The sequence below is a fragment of the Leopardus geoffroyi genome, chromosome D3 (assembly GCF_018350155.1).
Source record: "Leopardus geoffroyi isolate Oge1 chromosome D3, O.geoffroyi_Oge1_pat1.0, whole genome shotgun sequence".
NCBI lineage: Eukaryota > Metazoa > Chordata > Mammalia > Carnivora > Felidae > Leopardus > Leopardus geoffroyi.
The window spans coordinates 88,360,067-88,377,289 of NC_059339.1; the positions used below are offsets into that span (position 1 = coordinate 88,360,067).

The window sequence follows — 17,223 nt, forward strand, 5'->3', positions numbered from 1 at the left end:
TGATGATTTATGAGGCTATAGACACTTAAGTGATTCTGGTGATGGAAATCCACAGCAAAATCCACTTAGGAGGACAAAACAGAGCTCCTATTATCTGTGGGAGGTAAAACCACACGGCTTTTGCCCTCACAAATTTCAAGTTACCCTACTGGGTTTGGGAATGGAAAGAAAGCTCACTTACTTAGAATTCATGTTTTGGTGTAATATTATTACACAAACACGTATTTTTTTTTAAACTTGATATTCATTGGATCTAATTTAAAGGAATTTTGAAAAGATGTTTCTTCTATTTTTGAAGGGAGGGTGAGGACCGGACTGACCAATCACATCATGGAGAGCTAGGTAACAAATAGACATTTAAAATATCTAAAGGTGAATGAATTGTAGCTCTCCATCTTCAAAGGCAGTAAACCTCCCCGCAAAAAAATTATGTCTTAAAAAGCTAGGCAAATACATAAACGTACTTGATTAGTGTACGTGGCCATTAGCAGTTAACATCTTCACAGTGTCTTCTTTAAAAAAAAAAATTCTGAGCACAAAAAATGTAAAATGATAAAACCAAAATGGAAATTGTAGCTTACCTTTCTCCACTCTCTTTGGTGTGCATGCTCTTTAAATGCCAAGAAAATTAATTTTAAGAGTCTTATGAGAACTTATAGGCTTTGATCTTACATGTTAAATGTATTTGCAATATCCTATTTTAGTAGCAAAGTGGGAGTCCCCTTGACAAGTAAATTCCTATGTAAACAACGGAAAACGGAAAAACTCACTGTAGTGCTATGGTTAATCTAGTTTTCTATTTTTTACAAGTGTTTCTACAGAGTGCGCGGACGAACCTTTAGAATAATTCTATGTCACCTGCTTCTGTGAGTTCTAACTTTTATTTACACCACCTTCAATGTAATGTAACAGCTTCTCATTCATGTGCATTAGATTATTATATACGTCCTATGCTATAGGAATGTAAGCACTAACTACTTATTCACGCTGACGTTATCTTATTGCAATATTCATTTCCTTATAAAAGATTACAAAACCACCACACAAATTGACAGCTTATTCTCTGCTCCTTTTGCTACGTATGAGACATGCTGAAGCAGCCCGTGCTTTTGTTTTGCTTGTATAAAGGAATTCATCAAGGTGTCCCCTCACCTAGTTCCAGATTCCAGGGGAACGTGACCAATCTACGCATTTTATTTCATTCACTGATAAAAATCAGATGTATTTGTTCATGTATTTATGGGCAAATGATATACATGTTACTGCATATGTGACGATACCAATTAATACAAATAAAATTAGGGATTCAGGAAAGGTTTTGGTTTGCTTTTATGTATCTTTTTTAACTCTTCTGATGCTTGATATAGCTAGATTTTCCAAAAAAAAAAAAAATTACAACATTTTTTTCCCAAATATGTAATCTCTATAGGATTCCATGAGTTTTCATGCCAATATTTGATGGACTTTTATGACCTTTGCTCGAAGAAGTCATAGTAATCACAAACTTTTAAAATGTAAATAATTTCATTATGCATGAGTACATAAATAAAAAAAATATTAAGATGCAAAAAGGGTTCAGGAATTATAGATAGTAAATACAGTTTCTCAGGACGTAGAGTTGAATCAGGGTCATATTTCAAATTAGAATAGATTTTAAGTTAAAAAATAGTATCATTTAAAGGCATTTACACTTTAGTACGATTAACATTTGTCAGCTAGACCCACTCGCTATTATAATGCCAAAATGTTGATAACTCAATTTTTACTCGTGTTAAAAATATTAGTTTTATATTTTTGTAAAATGTGGGTATCGCATGCTGGAGAAGAAAGGTGGGCTTGAGCCACATAGGGCAGTGCAAGAACATAATTCAGAATTGAGTTAGTATGAAAATGCATAGATTTTGACATAGTCATATTATCATCATTCTTAAAAATCAAATTAAACTTCTGGAGTGCTACCATTTTAATAAGCTTGTGGGAAATATGGAAACTTACTTTCACATAAAAGTGTCCTCCTGTCGGATGTTCATTTTAAACACTTTTAATAAATTGCATATTGAAAAAAATCTCACTTTCTGGAAACACCCTCCCTGCCACATAATGCCTCTGGTCACCACGGTGTCCTGTAGATCTCACAGAGTGTCCCTGTGATCTCACGATATCCTCGTGAGTTGGGCAGGAGGTGTGGGGGTTCCTGAACTGGCTTCACAGATGGGGAAACTGAGGCCCAGAGCCAGGGAAGCACGGATCAGATGGTGTGTATTTCAGATGTCACTCTTTCCTCCCCAATTAAAGGAAAACACATTTCAAATTTTGCTCTGATGATGTATATTTTTATGGACCACACACAGGAACTTCACCTCCATCAAAGATCCTTAGCCAAACAACCCGCACAGCTGTGACTGCGGGTGACAAATGACTTCGGCAGCACGACTGTCATGGCTTCTCCCTAATGCAGTGTTTGGCATCCAGCTCAAAACAGAAATAAATAAGTAAGTAAATAAATAAATAAATGACAGGAGTGGAATCAACAGGATGAAGCTGTTTTCCTAATATAAAACAAACTCCTGAAATATACGTCTTTTTAGCTTGATCGATTCAATAACTTATTTATTAGACAGCATAACCAAATAACAACCTTTATGTAGTAAAGCTGTAAATACAAACAAATATATGCGTTACATTTTAGTAAGCAATAAAAATAACCAGTACTCATATATTTTTCAATCTCCGAAGGGCGATATGATCCGCTAATGAAATTTGCTGCTTGTTTGAAACTGAACACTGAACAGAAGGTTGAAAAAAACGAGGGACCAGAGGACTAACTCACCAAAGGCAGTAAGACACAGATGAAAAATATTCGCTAGCATTGAGCTGTTGGTGTTATCAGCATTAATAAACAATGCCCATACTTAGAAGCGTGTCTCCTAATCACAGAGCCAAAATACCCAAAATGATGTTTGGTTGATGTTTCTTGATTTTTTTTTTTTTCCTAACAAAATGTGATAGCATTTCAATTCAAATTAATTAGATTATTGAGTATCCTATTATGTTGTCCATCTAAGACCAGGAAAACGTAGAGCCTTCATCAAAGTATACTTTTTTCATTTCTCTAATCCTCACTGCATTTATTGTTTGAAAATGGAAGCCAATGTTTCCCCATGTTCATACCGATCTTAGAAACAACTGATGCCATATTGAAATGTCAGTTTCTTTTAGACCCATGCCCTCTGACTGCGATACTGGATTGGACCTTGTACCACATCAAGAATTCTATGTGATAAAACACACTGCCTGCCCATAAAGCATTAGCTGTCTGGTTCCCATAATATCTCTCCCAAAAACCTTCCTGGGTGACAAATACATACGTATAAATAGAAATGTATTTCAGTGTGCAGTCTCCATCTAGACCCACGGCTAGATCTCCACATGGGAGTGTGCATTGGAGTGTGTGTTTTCAAGAGGTACGGTGTGCATTTTCCCTTCCCCGAGTCCTTCATCCTTGGCCTTCGCTTGCATACATGTTAGGCGTCGAGAGACAATTGGAAGGCGTTAGAGCAAGCCAGACATCAAACCCATTTATTCTGAATCTTAAATTATGACTTTTTATCATCAATATTTTGGTTACAGTGTTACACAAAAGACAAATTAACGTCCGCTGTGAGGTCTCTTCTTGGATTGCTTTGGGATTAGCAACATTTCCTTGGCCTATGAACCCTGCACCCATCATCTCCCAGCCGCGTCCTAACACTATTGTTGTACAAGGTGCCCAAACAGGAAGGCTTTGCAAAACTGCTCCCAGGGTGCCTCCGCCAATACCTGTAACCGCTGTGACTTCCAGGTGGCTTCTCGCCAGGTGCTCCCAGAGAGTGTCAACACGCCTCTTTCCTTGGCAGATCAGAGGAGGATCCTGGAGGGGAGTAGCCCGTCCTGGTGGCTTTGAAACACCTGATCCGGATGCACTCACGGAGGGGTGGACACAGACAGATGAAGACAGGCAGCTGGGAAGACCGAAGCACGCTGGGCCAAGGAAGCGTGTGTTTAGAACACTCGGTCATTACAGCTCCCATGCTTCTCTTACGTGATTCAGGCCACCCAGGAACATCAAGTTGTTAAAGTATTCCAGAGCGTTAAAAAAAAAAAAAAAAAAAAAAAAAGGGAGAAAGGAAAAAAAAACAACAATCCAGCTGGTTAGTTCTAAAGGTGCATCTGAGAGAATCTCTTTGAAAGAAGCAGAATTGTCCATCTGCTACTTGGACTCTGAGATACGGGTACCTTCTGTTTGGTGCGGTCTCATCCACAACAAAATACACAGGTATGTTTCTGTTTTGTTTGTTTGGTCTCATTCAAGAAATCGACATACGTTTCTCTCCCCCATCCCAGGACGAAAAATAGAAGTAAGGGTAAGGAGGGAGAGCTGAGTGTGGAAAGAAAGCAAAGCTTTTCCAGAAAAAAAAAGAACAGCGACAACCAAAAAAACCCACACACACGTAAACAATACAAAGCAAAAGTCGCAGTCCCATCGTGCAAAATTTGCTTCTCCGGATAAAGCGCTTCTTGACAGATTCACAATGTCCCCTTCCCCCTCCCGAGGCCTCCCGTCCACCCGGGGGCAAATACAGAATGAAAGCGAAGCCGTTCTTTTCCTTAAGGCGGAACAGACACACAAAAAACACATTTCAAGGACTATCCGGCCGGTGGTGATTCGTGGGGCTCTTGCTCTGAGTCCCGCCTGCGACCTGCAATCCATCCTGGAGATCGACGGCACTCCTCGCGTGGGGCAACAATACAACGTACAAACAAAAGGAAGAGAGGTCAACGGCCCCGACAATAAAATCCAGTATTGACTTTACGATCACAGGTACAAATTGCTCAAATCGATAAATTCGTTTCTCCTTAAGACCTCGTCGTCTAAAACTAATTAGAAGCCAGGTTCCCGAGGAGTGGCCGATATGCAAAGAAAATACTGGAGATTTAGAAGGAAATCATTCTTCTACCTCAACAGTCTGAAGGAGGTTGGAACCAAGTGGTCCTGTTCTGGCAAGTTCAGGGTGTTCGGAAGGGCAGACGCCTGGGTCCAGATCGCAACTTCCCCACCGTCTGGGGGCTCTGTGTTCATAGAGGGAAAACCAAGAAGCCCGAGAATGTGGAGTACTTCCAGCCTCCCATGAGGTTGCCCCTCTCCAGTTTGAGATGCACGGTGTCCTCTTTCTCCATCAGCAGCAGGACACCATTGCTGGCGGCTTCTCTGGTGACGTCCTGGTCCCCCGCAAAGGCTGAGATCACTGGGTAGCCGTTCTGCATCAAACTGACCTGCAGGGCAGACGGTAAAGGTCAGCAGACCGTGCAGGACCCCACCTGCCCGCACTTGTCCTCACCTCCCCCGCGCCCCACCTCTTCCAGGGGAGCCCCGGGGCCAGGGCCTGGCCCAGAACGCGAGGCAGGCCCTGAGCCCGGAGCCCTGGGTCAGCCGGCTCCCTGGCTGGCGCGGGGTCACAGAGGGGGCGCCAGGACCTGCGGCCATGGGGCGTTAGTAGTCCGACGCTGGAAGGGTCCAGGCAGCTTGGAAGCTACCCACCTGGATGGTCTGTCTGTTGTACACTTTGACCACGTGGAAGCTGAAGCTATAAATGCCTTTTCTCGGTGCTACAAATATGCTGGAGGCAAGATCGAAATGGTTGCCAATATTTACTAATACCTGAAAGAGAAGAGGGAATACAGCACAAACGTGGCAAGCCCCTCCTCAGCATCTGTTTTACCCAGACTGGCAACACCACCCACCGACGCCAGGTACTCCAGGAGCCGCTGAGCCACAAGCCAGCACCCAGGCAGCGAGCCAAGGCTGCCCCCGGGGGGGAGGAACCGGGGGTAAGATGCCCTGCACGGGGAAGGGGCTGGAAAAGAATCCTCATGGATCGCAATGAACAAGGATGTTTCAAAATGTATCTCCCCTGTGGATTGACAAGGTGCGTGCAAATTTCACGCGGTGAGGGCCAGGGCGAGGAAGAGGAACGGAAGACGATAAGGTCAGGACACGAGCGAAACGCAGTCTGTTCAGACGTGTGTGGGATTCTGGGGACTTCGACGTGAAGTTCAGTTTCGCAGAAATAGAGGGCCGCGCCAGACTGAATGGGGACAACCGGGCCATGGGGTCATCAATACCAAAGCCAATTCAATGAGATAACCTCCAGCCGCTCACGCTTGGAACTCCACTCCATTGCGCCCAGGAAAGAATGGACGGTGTGAGGTTCTTGTCCCCACGTGTCCCCAGCCCCTGGCACCCTCCGTGGCAGTGCCCAAGAGGTTCTGGATCTCGGGTACTCAGTGGAAGACCCCACGGGGGTAGGCAAACCCTGGCTGCAGCTGATTCCCTGCGCTTTCCTCTGAGCCGTGTGCTTGCTCCCTTGGCTGAGCTATGATGTCATGCAGAAAAGCTTGAGGAAGCAAACGGTGTGCAGGCAGCAGTTGGATACTCAGAGCTCAAACTGCAGGAGGGAGTCTGCAAGACTAATGACAAAATTAACCGGAGGATACAAGGTCACGTGACCCTGCAGCCGCCTTTTCTCAAACAAAAGGGGGGATGAGGGTGTTAGGATGCCATAAGCAGACTTTGAAGAGTGGAGGACCTCTCGTAATGACCCGGCGCCCTTTCAGATGGTTAAGGCAGAATCTGGCCACTCTGTCTGGCTCCTGTCCCCATTCCTACTCACACACAAATGCACAACTCAGCTAAAATCATCAAACGGCCCCCCTCGGTGCTCTCGGGCTTTTAAAACAGACAGCCAGCAACAACAAAACCCCAGATTAGGGATCCTGTCATCTGTTCAGAAAAGGAGTCTCAGCTGAACACCTTCTGCTGTTATTTCTCACACACTCATCACAGATGAATGATGTGCAATCCCCCAGCCGTGTGGGACGTTGCCCTGAGAAGCGCCGTAAGGACTCGGGGAAATAAGCCTGGAGCCAGCTTCTCCGACACAGCTCAGGGCGCCACTCAGTCCCCCTGCCTGCCAGGCTCACGCAGACACTCCGGGCTCTATTGTCCGAGACCTTGTACTTCACAACGCCTGTCTGTCTCTTCCAGCCTGTGCTCTCTCCGTCTGCCTTACGACACTTTATAAGAGAATAAAGCGTTCTCCTTCCAAACCCTCGGGGCTGTTTCCTCCACCTCAACGACCTCAACTCTCTTCCATCCATTTACATTCAGGGAACTGGTAACTTCTGGGCCCCGTTGTAGATGAGAGGACACCCAAGGAGCCCAGAAAAGCAGGTTTTCCGTACACCCTACCTGGGGAGCCAGGGAAACATGGTGTAGCCTGTCCTGCCATAGTTAGCGTGTCTATAAAATTAGAATCTTCCTACAACGTGTCTTGCCCGACATCACACCAAATGACACGATGGATTAGCAACGCTGTGAAAACTATTGGTAGGACCTCGGGAGATGACTAATAATAAGGCACGAAGAAGGACGCATTAATAGTGTAAAGAGGTTGCAAATACCCATTTCATTATTGTCTACTGTACCTGGACATCATTAAAATAAATAATTTTATTTAAAGAACAGATGAAAGAACCATCCCCACCCCCCCAAACCTCCAAACCTCAAGTAGATAATCCTTAGCAAGAATGAACACAAATTAATCCTCTGGCCTAAAAAGAGGCAGCGGTATGTGTAGGTTTACTGGGTGTGAGAATCGGTTAACAGAAAGGAAGTTAATTAAGTGTGGCTGGTGAGCCCAGCCCTCTGTTTTAGGGGCAAAAGGAAGGGACTGAGCAGGTAAAGTTTGGGAACCTCCATAAGGTTTTCAATTTGTTTCTGAAAAACAACAGTAACCAAGACGGGAGGGCACAGGAGGAAGGTCACAACCCCCCATCCTGAGCCCGATGACCCAGAGAAGGGATTGCCAAGGTCTGAGCATTCAGTGACCCTTGTGCTCTGAACCTAGAAAGAGAAGTGGAATGGCCTAGGGCAACATAAGTCACTGACCCCCACTTGTTTTTTTCTTAATCTATAGAACCACACTATATATAATATTTACGGGCTGGGTATATTTGCACATTACAATGCATGTATCTTATTTCCTATCTATTCCATTTCTCTAACCACACTCTATTTTGTTTTGTATTTATATAGCCATCCCTGCTGTTGCCCCCACATTCTTCCCAACTTTTTTTTTTTTGAAGATAAGCATCCAGTCCCCAAACCATCCCCCAATAAGCAATAAGCACATAGTTTCCGATCGAGAACGCTCTCTTTGGGTGTGTTATCAACGCACTCAGTCCTCAAGTTGGCCACCTGGGGGGCTGAAACCCATCCACCCCAAACGACAGCCCTCACCCCAGAGGAGAGTAAAATGGGCAGTTTCCTTTTGGGGAAAGCATTCCAGGTCTCTCGGCTTTAAGGGACTGTCAGTCGTCCCAGTGCGAACTGAGCTGATGGTGATACAAAAGCTACCATGTGAAAAGGGGAAATGGCAAGGAGGGCTTACTCGAAAAGGCAGGAAGGACAAGGGCAGGGCGGGGAGGCAGGGAGAGCCTGGAAGTCCCCAGCCCACGGGCCCGGGCCCCCGCCCTCTCCACCCCCGGCGGGAGGCGAGGCGGCCCGGCCGGCCGGCTGACCTGGTCGAAGTAGATGGTCATGGTGCGGTTGCTCATCTCGGACGGCTCGTGGTTGGTGCTCCGCGTGGCGGAGAAGGCCACCTTGGCGCTGCCCGAGCGCACGGAGATTCCCAGGGAGGAGGTGACCGCGCCGTCCGCCGACGGGCTCGAGTCGCACACCACCAGGCACTTGCCCTCCAGCACGATGGGCTCCGTGTCGTTCTGCGCCCGCACCGGGCAGCCGGCCGGCAGCAGCAGCAGCAGCAGGGCCAGCGCCGCCCCCAGGCAGGAGCCGCAGCCAGCGGGCTCGCGCAGCGCCCCCCGGCGCCCGGGCATGGTCAGCGGCGGCCCTCGGGGGCCCCGGCCGGGCGCCGCCATCCGGGCAGGGGGGGGCGGGGGCGCGCGAGGGCGACGGCGGGCAGCGGCCGGAGGAGCGCGGGAGGGCGCGCAGGACTGCGCGGGGCCCGGGGAAGCCTCCTTTGGCCTGGGTCCCCTGCTCTGCTGGTCAAGGCCAGGGTCGTCCTCAGGAGAAGGGCGCCAGCGGACCTGTGAGGGCAAAGAACCCAAACCCTTAGACTGGGAGATGAAGCTGGGGGGGGGGGGGGGAGGGGAGGGGACGCGGGGAGCAGGTGCCTGCAGCGCCAAGGAACCCCCCTCCTCCCTGGAGGCCACCCTCTTAGTCCCGCGCAAAGCTACCCCCTCCCCGATTGGCACAACAGGTCGGAGGAACGCCCCGGCGCACTGGGCAGGGCATCCCTGAGGGCTCCCGGGCTGCGCGCGCCGGGGGTGCGGTCAGGTGCGCGGGCAGAGGTTCTGCAGGGCCTCGGCCCTCAGACTCGGTCGGTGACCTCAGAGACGCCGTCAACGCCACCCCCGGGCCCATTCTGCAAAGGTGGAGAGGGGCTAGGATGCAGGCAAAGGAAAAAAGAAAAAGAAAAAAAAAAAAAAACAACAACACAAAAAACTACTAAAGGTTTATCGCCTTCATTTTAGGGACATTTTCTTGAAAGCCACACCAAGAAACCTCTTCCTGTCTCTGATTTCCCTTTCATCCTCTATTTTTCCATCCTGGAGATTTTTTTTTTTTTTTTTTTTTTTTTTCCTTAAGCAGTTCACTTAGTTAATCAGATCGTATCCATTTTCCGCCCAACAAATCCCAAGGAAGCTCCTTAGGGTGAGTACGATTAAGAGGAAAACATTTGAAAAAGAAGAGAGACTCTAAACGCAAACACCCACTTCCCATGTCCCCAGAGCCGGCAGCGAGGTCCTTCGTTCTCGAAGCCCCTCCGATCGCCCTCTCCCGCGCAGGACCAGAGGACTGCACCGAGGAGCGTCCCAAGCTTGGCTTTATGGTGCGGCTTTTGTTCCTAGACTCCGGGCCCTTTCCTTCCGGCCTGGGAGGCAGCGCCGGAGCTCTCTGCTAACTTGCGCGCGCGTTTGCACTTTTCCCCCCGGCCTCTCTTCTCCCACGACACTAGACAGGTCATTTCCATGCCCAGTCGGGAAAGGAAAAGCAAAGACGCCTCTCCCCTCACCGCCCACAGCTCCGCACAACTCCTCCGACAGTCCCTCTAACCGGAGAGAAGTTGCTTCCCCAGGAGTGGCCTCTCCCCAGCCCCACTACGAACTGATTTCGATATGCTCTCTCGCGCGCGCTCTCTCTCTCTCTCTCTCTCTCGCCCTCTCCATAAGGCAGACTCTCGAAGGTCCTTATTAAAATAGATGCATGGATGCAATTAACGTGCGGACCGTGGCGGGCAGGCTCGGGTTTGGGTTACCTGGGACATCCATGATGAGCGAGCAGCGCTGTCCTCGAAGTTGTTCTGCTTAAAGAAGACGAGCGGGAGCTGGCGGGAGGAGACTCGGAGCGCAGCCCTTCTCCCCGCGCCTGGCCAATAACCGCGCCGCCCCGCCCTGCCCTTTTCCCGCGCCGGCCCGCGCCCGCTCCGGGTACGCCCCGCGCCTCGCACCCTCGAGCATCGCGCCGCGCCCGGGATCCGCACGCCCCGCGCCCCTCGCAGCGCCGCGCCTCCGATCCGCCGGCCCCGCGCCCCGCACCGCAGCGCGCCGCGCCCGGGACCCGCGCGCCCGGCGTCCCGCACCGCGCAGCTGCTCAGACCCTCGCGCCCCGCGCCGCGCCGCGCCCCGCTCGTCGCACCGCTGTGTTCCGGGCACCGCCCCCGGACCCGCTGCCCAGGAGGGCCCTTCGCGCCCAGCGCGCCCCCAGGGTGTTGCTCTCCGCCGGGCCCCCTCAATCCCGGCCTCTCCTCCGGTCTCCGGACGGCACAGCCATCGCGATCGCCTGGAAGACGCCGCGCACCGCCCCCTCCTGGGCTCCGCACCCGCTCTGCGTCCGCACCCCCGCCGCACCCTGCACCACCCAGGTCCGGCTCTCACCCAGACACCCCGAGCGAAATCCGCCCAGACGCCTCGCTTTTAATAATTAGGCACCCTCAAGGCACCGGTCGCGCCTCTTCTTTCCAATTCCTTCTTTTCTTTTCCAAATTCCCTCCAAATCTTAATCCTTAATAGCGTGACCACTTTCATAATTAGGGGGTAAAGCAGTTTTCTTGGGGGAAAAAAAAAAAAAAAAAAAAGACTGGGATGGAGAGGGGAAAAAAAAAAAAAAAAAAAAAAAAAAAGCCTGGGATTTTAATGGCTTAAAGGCGGTGGTTCCGGAATCTCCAGTTTGGGAAATGTCAGCTTTTGGCAGGGATTAAAGAGGCGCCTGCGTCTGGGTTTATGTTTCTGCTCCTCTGAACCTCGGCGCTCCCGGAGCGCGTTGGCACTCGCGCTTATTTATTAAAATGCCTACTCTGAGCTCTAACGACCTGGGGAGACGCGCCGCTTTCCCAGCTGCGCCCAGAGCGGCGGCGAGAAGCGCCAGCACGGACGAGGGGCGCCACCTACGGGCGCTGGGGCCTCCCTGCCGCAGGCTGCGGGCCAGCCGGCTGGGCCCGGGTGGCGGAACCCTAGGGGCAAAGGATGAGGTTTGCTGATGGTCTTCTTTGAGCCCAAAGAGCAGCCCTGCCCTCTGCCAAAATACAACAACAATCAGCGATCTTGCCGGTATCCTTCGGTGCCCTCGCTGTGACAAAGCGTGGCGGCGCTCCTGGGTTTGCAGATCTTTCGTGCTCGACCCAACCAGTCTACGCTGCAGTCCGTTTATCATTGGTTAGCACGGTCCGCAAAACGTTTGCACAGGCCACGGAGCTGCAGTCTGTGCCTCCCTTAAGCAGCGTTTAAACGTACACTCGCTTCATGCCCGGACTTTTAAAAAACATTGTTAAAAAGATACTGAAGTCTTTTGACTTGCATAGTGTGCCCTTAACGACAGGCTGATCAAAAATAGACTGTAAGTCGGCCAATGCCGTTCATAAGAAGGGAGCGGAAGTATTTCCTATCCCTCCAGACCTCACACCTAACCCTCTTTGGTTTGAAGGTTTCAGCCAGTGTGTCGGTTCCACCCCACGGGCTGAGTCTTTTCAGGTAGGGGGTTTGCAAGGCTTTATTTCCCAGAGGCTCTCACGTGGCTCCGCTCCCCATTTAGAACTGACAAGGCCTCATATCTAAGCACTGAGATTAGATTCATTTTGAATTCGTTTAACCGAAATGGATGTGTGGGAAGACAGGGGCCAAGTAAAAACAGAATTGCGTATTGTTACATGAAACAAAATATTTAGGATGGTTGTAAGAATGTGATGAAAAGAACTTCTGAGCCAAATGTTTTCCACTTAACATGCAACATACTAAAAATATAAAACGTCCTCCAAATCTGTTATCCTCCCTAGGATATGCGCGGAAAATTAAGTGCTTAATTTCAGCGTTTGCATCACATGCACATCAGACGGACTGGACTTTGCCAGGAGACTGTTTCAAAACCATCACGTTTCACTGCCATTTTTTTTTTTTTTTAACATAGTGGAAATTGTTAATTCTTACTTTCAGGTAGTTACGTGATTTCAGTGTCGCATCGATTTGACAATTTCTTATTGTCAAAATAAGCACAGCTCTGTCATTCCATCATCGTGAGAACTGATTTGCGCGCAAAACGAAACAGCAAAAGACACTAGGTCTATGAAGAAATGTGAGGCACAGATTGACAACTAGGCCCGTTTGGGGATGCTAATTAAGTAGCAATACCTCTCACACATCTATAAATCTTTAAATAACAGCTCTATTAAGTAACTGTCTTAAATGTTGTGCCATAAGCCTTTCTTTTGACTAACACAAATGCGAACACACATGAATCAGATTATTATCATCACCTTTCGGGGGGAATAAAACGAAAGCTCTTTTCCATGTGGCAACAAAAGTATTTACATTCTATAAATCAGGAAACCTTTCATCCACATAGGGAGCTAAATCATGGACACAGAGCAGGAAGCATTCTTATGTAATGGGGGAAAAAAACAGGTTAGGCTTACATTTAGGCTTGAGGCTCTTTTTTAAGAGAAAGTTAGTCATTGTGAGAAGCAGACTAACAGAGGAACGGAGCATTATTTATTCACTGATTGATTCTTCTATCCATCAGGAGACATTGAGGTTGTCTCCTTAGAGGTTGTAATGGAATTGTCACCCATAAACATGCTTAGAAAGATTTTCAGAATATAACTTAGATGTAAAATGTAAATGTCTTCTGGGTATCGCAGGAATTACTTCTGTTCTCTTTTCACGTTACCAGAACTTTCTGCCATTACTACTAAAACAGTGGTAGAGCCTTTTGTCTTGAAGTCTAGGGACATCCCCATACACAATAACCATGCCAACCGTGTCATTTACTGAGGATCTATTATGTCTCAGAAATTGTACCATGCCTTCTATCTGCCATCTAGAATACAGGGTAACACCCGGATCACCCTGGGGTAGACAGATGGCCACGCAGAGCTTAAGAGAAAAGTATTCTAATGTTTAAAAAAATGTGGGAGGGGAAGGCTAGGACCATATCGCCCTTTCTTTCATTTATCCGAAATATTTACCTGTAATGGAGCTTAAAATTGGTTTCTTTGCATGGAACCCATCCCTGAAATACATCTGTAGCATGCATTGCAGCCTTTTCTTGCTTCTTTAAATTAATACATAATACGTATGATTGTATTCTAGGCATGTGAAAACTGCAACCTGTTACGTGTTTCATACTCTTGGATGTGAACGCCGTGTACACACTTTTACAGCATAAACGTGTAAGCATTGATAAACAAAAATTAATTTTATTTTGGGGCGCCTGGGTGGCGCAGTCGGTTAAGCGGCCGACTTCAGCCAGGTCACGATCTCGCGGTCCGGGAGTTCGAGCCCCGCGTCGGGCTCTGGGCTGATGGCTCAGAGCCTGGAGCCTGTTTCCGATTCTGTGTCTCCCTCTCTCTCTGCCCCTCCCCTGTTCATGCTCTGTCTCTCTCTGTCCCAAAAATAAATAAACGTTGAAAAAAAAAATTTAAAAAAAAAAAATTAATTTTATTTTTAGGGTTACCTTTTTTTAAGAATAATCGGCACATCTAACCGTATATATTTAAAGTGGACATTTTGATGACTGGATATACATGCACACTGTAGAATGATTACCAAGATCAAGATAATTAACACGTCACCTCACATAGGTAACAGAGTTCACTCCTTTTTTTAATTTATTTATGTGATGACAGTGCTTAACAACGACCTGCGGCAACTCTCAAGCCTACAAACCGTATCGTCAACTATAGTCATCCTGCCGCATAGATCGTCAGAATTTACTCTTCTTACAGATGAAACCGGGTACCCTTTTTCACCCACACCAACCGTTTCCCCCCCGCCCCAGCCCCTGCCAACCACCGTCCTATTTTCTGTTTCTAGAATCACATGTAAGTGATGTCATGCACTGTCTTTCTCTGCGTGAATTATTTTACTGCCATAATGCCCTCAAGATCCATCCATTGTTGTCGCAAATGGTAGGATTTCCTCCTTTTTTTTTTTTTTTTTTTTTCCTTTTTGGCTGGGTACTATTCCATTGGGTAAATATGCCACAGCTTCCTTACCTATTTATCCGTTGACAGACACGTCGGTTGTTCCCCCACCTTGGCTGTAGCGAATAACGTTGCAATGAACACGAGAGTGCAAATATCTCTTCGAGATTCTGATTTCACTCCCGTCACATATATGCCCAGGAGTGTGATTGCTGGCTCATGGGTATTTCACATTTACTTTAGGGAAAGTATACATGTCTGAAATTATTAGTACAGACACTTCCAATACTGTATAATGTTATTCTCGCCGGTTATTAAGTTGTAGAAAATAATTAATAATTCAAAATATTGCGTACCTTTAAGTTATACATACCAAATTGTGTAAATATCCACGTTCACATTTATCAGTGCAATGATAAACACACTGACATGTGTATTAACTCCAACATGTATAACAGCAACGTAAAAGTATGGGGGCATTTGGGTGGCTCAGTTGGTTAAGCATCCGACTCTAGATTTTGGCTCAGGTCACGATCTCACTGTTGGTTAGTTCAAGCCCCACGTCGGGCTCCATGCTGACAGTGCAGAGGCTGCTTAGGATTCTCTCTCCCCTCTCTCTGTCCCTTTCTCTCTCTCTCTCTCTCTCTCTCTCTCTCTCTCTCTCAAAATAAATAAATAAATAAACATGAAAAACGTATACATACCCCATGTTATGTGGGCATTTGAATGAATTACCAACATATGAAGAAAATCTTTACAAATTGAAACCAGTTTTCATTCAGTTACAGAAAGAACAAAAGTTATCAAAGAACCAACTGGTTGATAATTGTTTCCCGAAATTACTAAATAATCATAATAATCCAGGCAAATTAGCTGAGAATTTCTTGACAGTTAAAAGTCCAGATTAGCTGAAATCAAGTCAATTATGACTGGGGCATTATGTAGTCATGTTAAATGAAACAAATTTCTTCTGTCATTCAAAGATCACGCTGAAATGAACTGTTTTCAAAAACCTAAGCCACTAATTTTTGTTATATGTTTCAATATCCCATAAATATCCTTTAAAATATGATTTTTAATTTTGCTTTTGTGAGCAGACTGATAAAATATAGAGCAACCTTTGACCACAACATACTATTTCTATGGTATTATGAAGTGAACATATTACATTATACAATAATCCACTCTTCACTTTCGAATGCCTTTTAAACTTCAAAATATGAGTCTAGACATCTATGTGAGGGTAAATATTAGAGTTTATGAGATTTTATAAGGCAAGGGTATTCAAAACATACAAAGCGATCTCGTTCCGTGCCACTCCAATGTCATATGCTACCCGATTCTTAAAACGGCATATCTGAAAATCAGCATACAAAGCAAATTAGCAACTTTATGGACTCCTACCCTTTTGAAAAAGGACATATCAGCAGACATAGAAACTACTGGTTAACGAAGAAAACAATTTTTCGGCTACGTCTCCTTGTCTTATACAATCCTAGGATTTAATTTCTTCTATTTTCTGATAGGAAATGTCTCTATTGCTTTACCAAATTGGGTCAAGTGCCTCACGTTCGTCATTTTAATTCTATCAAAACGCAATTTTTTATCAACAAGGACACCGTTTGTCAACTCTTCTTTGTCAATCCAAGATAGTGTTACTAGATGAAACTTCCTTCTGCAAGATCTTGCTAAAACAAACAAAATATCTAGTGGCCGAGAAGGTATAGAGAATCATTAATATGCACCTAAAGCATTTCCTAAATTTTAACCTAAGCACTATTTCTTGTAGTGTCATTGTGTAACTTTCTAGGAAATGAGCTACCTGTATGTTGTCAAGGCTCTTTATACTCAGAAAATTTTGCGTGCATGTAATATACATGAATCATATATTTTTACTAGAAACTGATTTCAAAGTAGGAACGTGATTTAAGAAAAAAAACTGTTTGCTGGTGTACTTTCAGAAATATTCATTATGGGTCAAGGTGTATTTTTCTCTCATGCGTTCCCCTATAAGAATAAATTATAAAGGCAGGTTGTGTTTGTAGGTGTTCAATAATGCTTTTAGTCCAAAATTTTTGTGAACACTCAAGAATATGGGGCATGCAACCATTTTAGCCTTCTGAAATCTATTTCATTTTCCAATTGTCATTTAACAGAGAGGCTTTGTTCTCCAAGGACATGCCCACGTCCTCAAAAACCAACCTATCAGAAGATATGATGGAAGCAAAGGAGTGAAGGGTCGGTAGTTTAGGGGAGAGATACCTGGTAGGTTCTGGGTTTGAAGGTGCGAGATCTGAACGTAGGACCAGTTTTCGCAGCTGGTGATCCGCAGTCAGCAGCTCCTTAATGAACTCCTTGTCACCGTTTCCTAGCTGAGTCCCGCTAAGCTCCCTTCCATCACCCCAGTGACCTGGGAACCAGAAGGAATTCCTGTTGGGTCACTGCAGTGCACTGGACTACGGATGGGATTATTTTAGTCCAACATAAAATAAACGTGCAACTCAAACATTGCCTAGATCTGAATAGAGTCTCTTCGATTGTGGCTTCAGAAGCTATTTGATAGCAGTAACTTTTTCATGCTTGATATTAACTGCTGATCGTGGGACCATTCTTTGGAAATAGACCCTCCCAATAGAATATTAAGCAGACATCCATGGGATTGTTATCTTTTAATACTGAGCAACCTGAA

General features: G+C 46.4%; 1 protein-coding gene and 1 long non-coding RNA gene across 7 annotated transcripts in view; one reads left to right on the top strand and one right to left on the bottom strand.

The window, feature by feature from the left end:
- Positions 1 to 2,380: 2,380 nt before the first annotated feature.
- LOC123587671 lies at positions 2,381 to 2,918 on the top strand. Its single transcript, XR_006707457.1, has 2 exons — positions 2,381 to 2,492; positions 2,737 to 2,918. It is a non-coding gene; the product is annotated as an uncharacterized LOC123587671 (long non-coding RNA).
- CBLN2 (cerebellin 2 precursor) overlaps positions 2,594 to 17,223 on the bottom strand; it is a 93,734-nt gene continuing 79,104 nt past the window's right edge. The window contains exons 1-5 of one of the 6 annotated variants that reach the window (XM_045457604.1): positions 10,996 to 11,192; positions 10,377 to 10,421; positions 8,620 to 9,144; positions 5,579 to 5,698; positions 2,594 to 5,313 (exon numbers count right to left, since the gene is read on the bottom strand). In XM_045457604.1, coding sequence (XP_045313560.1) covers positions 5,116 to 5,313; positions 5,579 to 5,698; positions 8,620 to 9,144; positions 10,377 to 10,385 — 852 coding nt within the window. In that variant the 5' untranslated portion in view covers positions 10,386 to 10,421; positions 10,996 to 11,192 and the 3' untranslated portion in view covers positions 2,594 to 5,115. Of the gene's footprint in view, positions 5,314 to 5,578; positions 5,699 to 8,619; positions 9,145 to 9,834; positions 10,088 to 10,376; positions 10,533 to 10,756; positions 10,966 to 10,995; positions 11,193 to 17,223 lie in introns of those variants that run through there. The other 5 variants (XM_045457602.1, XM_045457606.1, XM_045457601.1 and 2 more) reach the window with 5 other exon arrangements.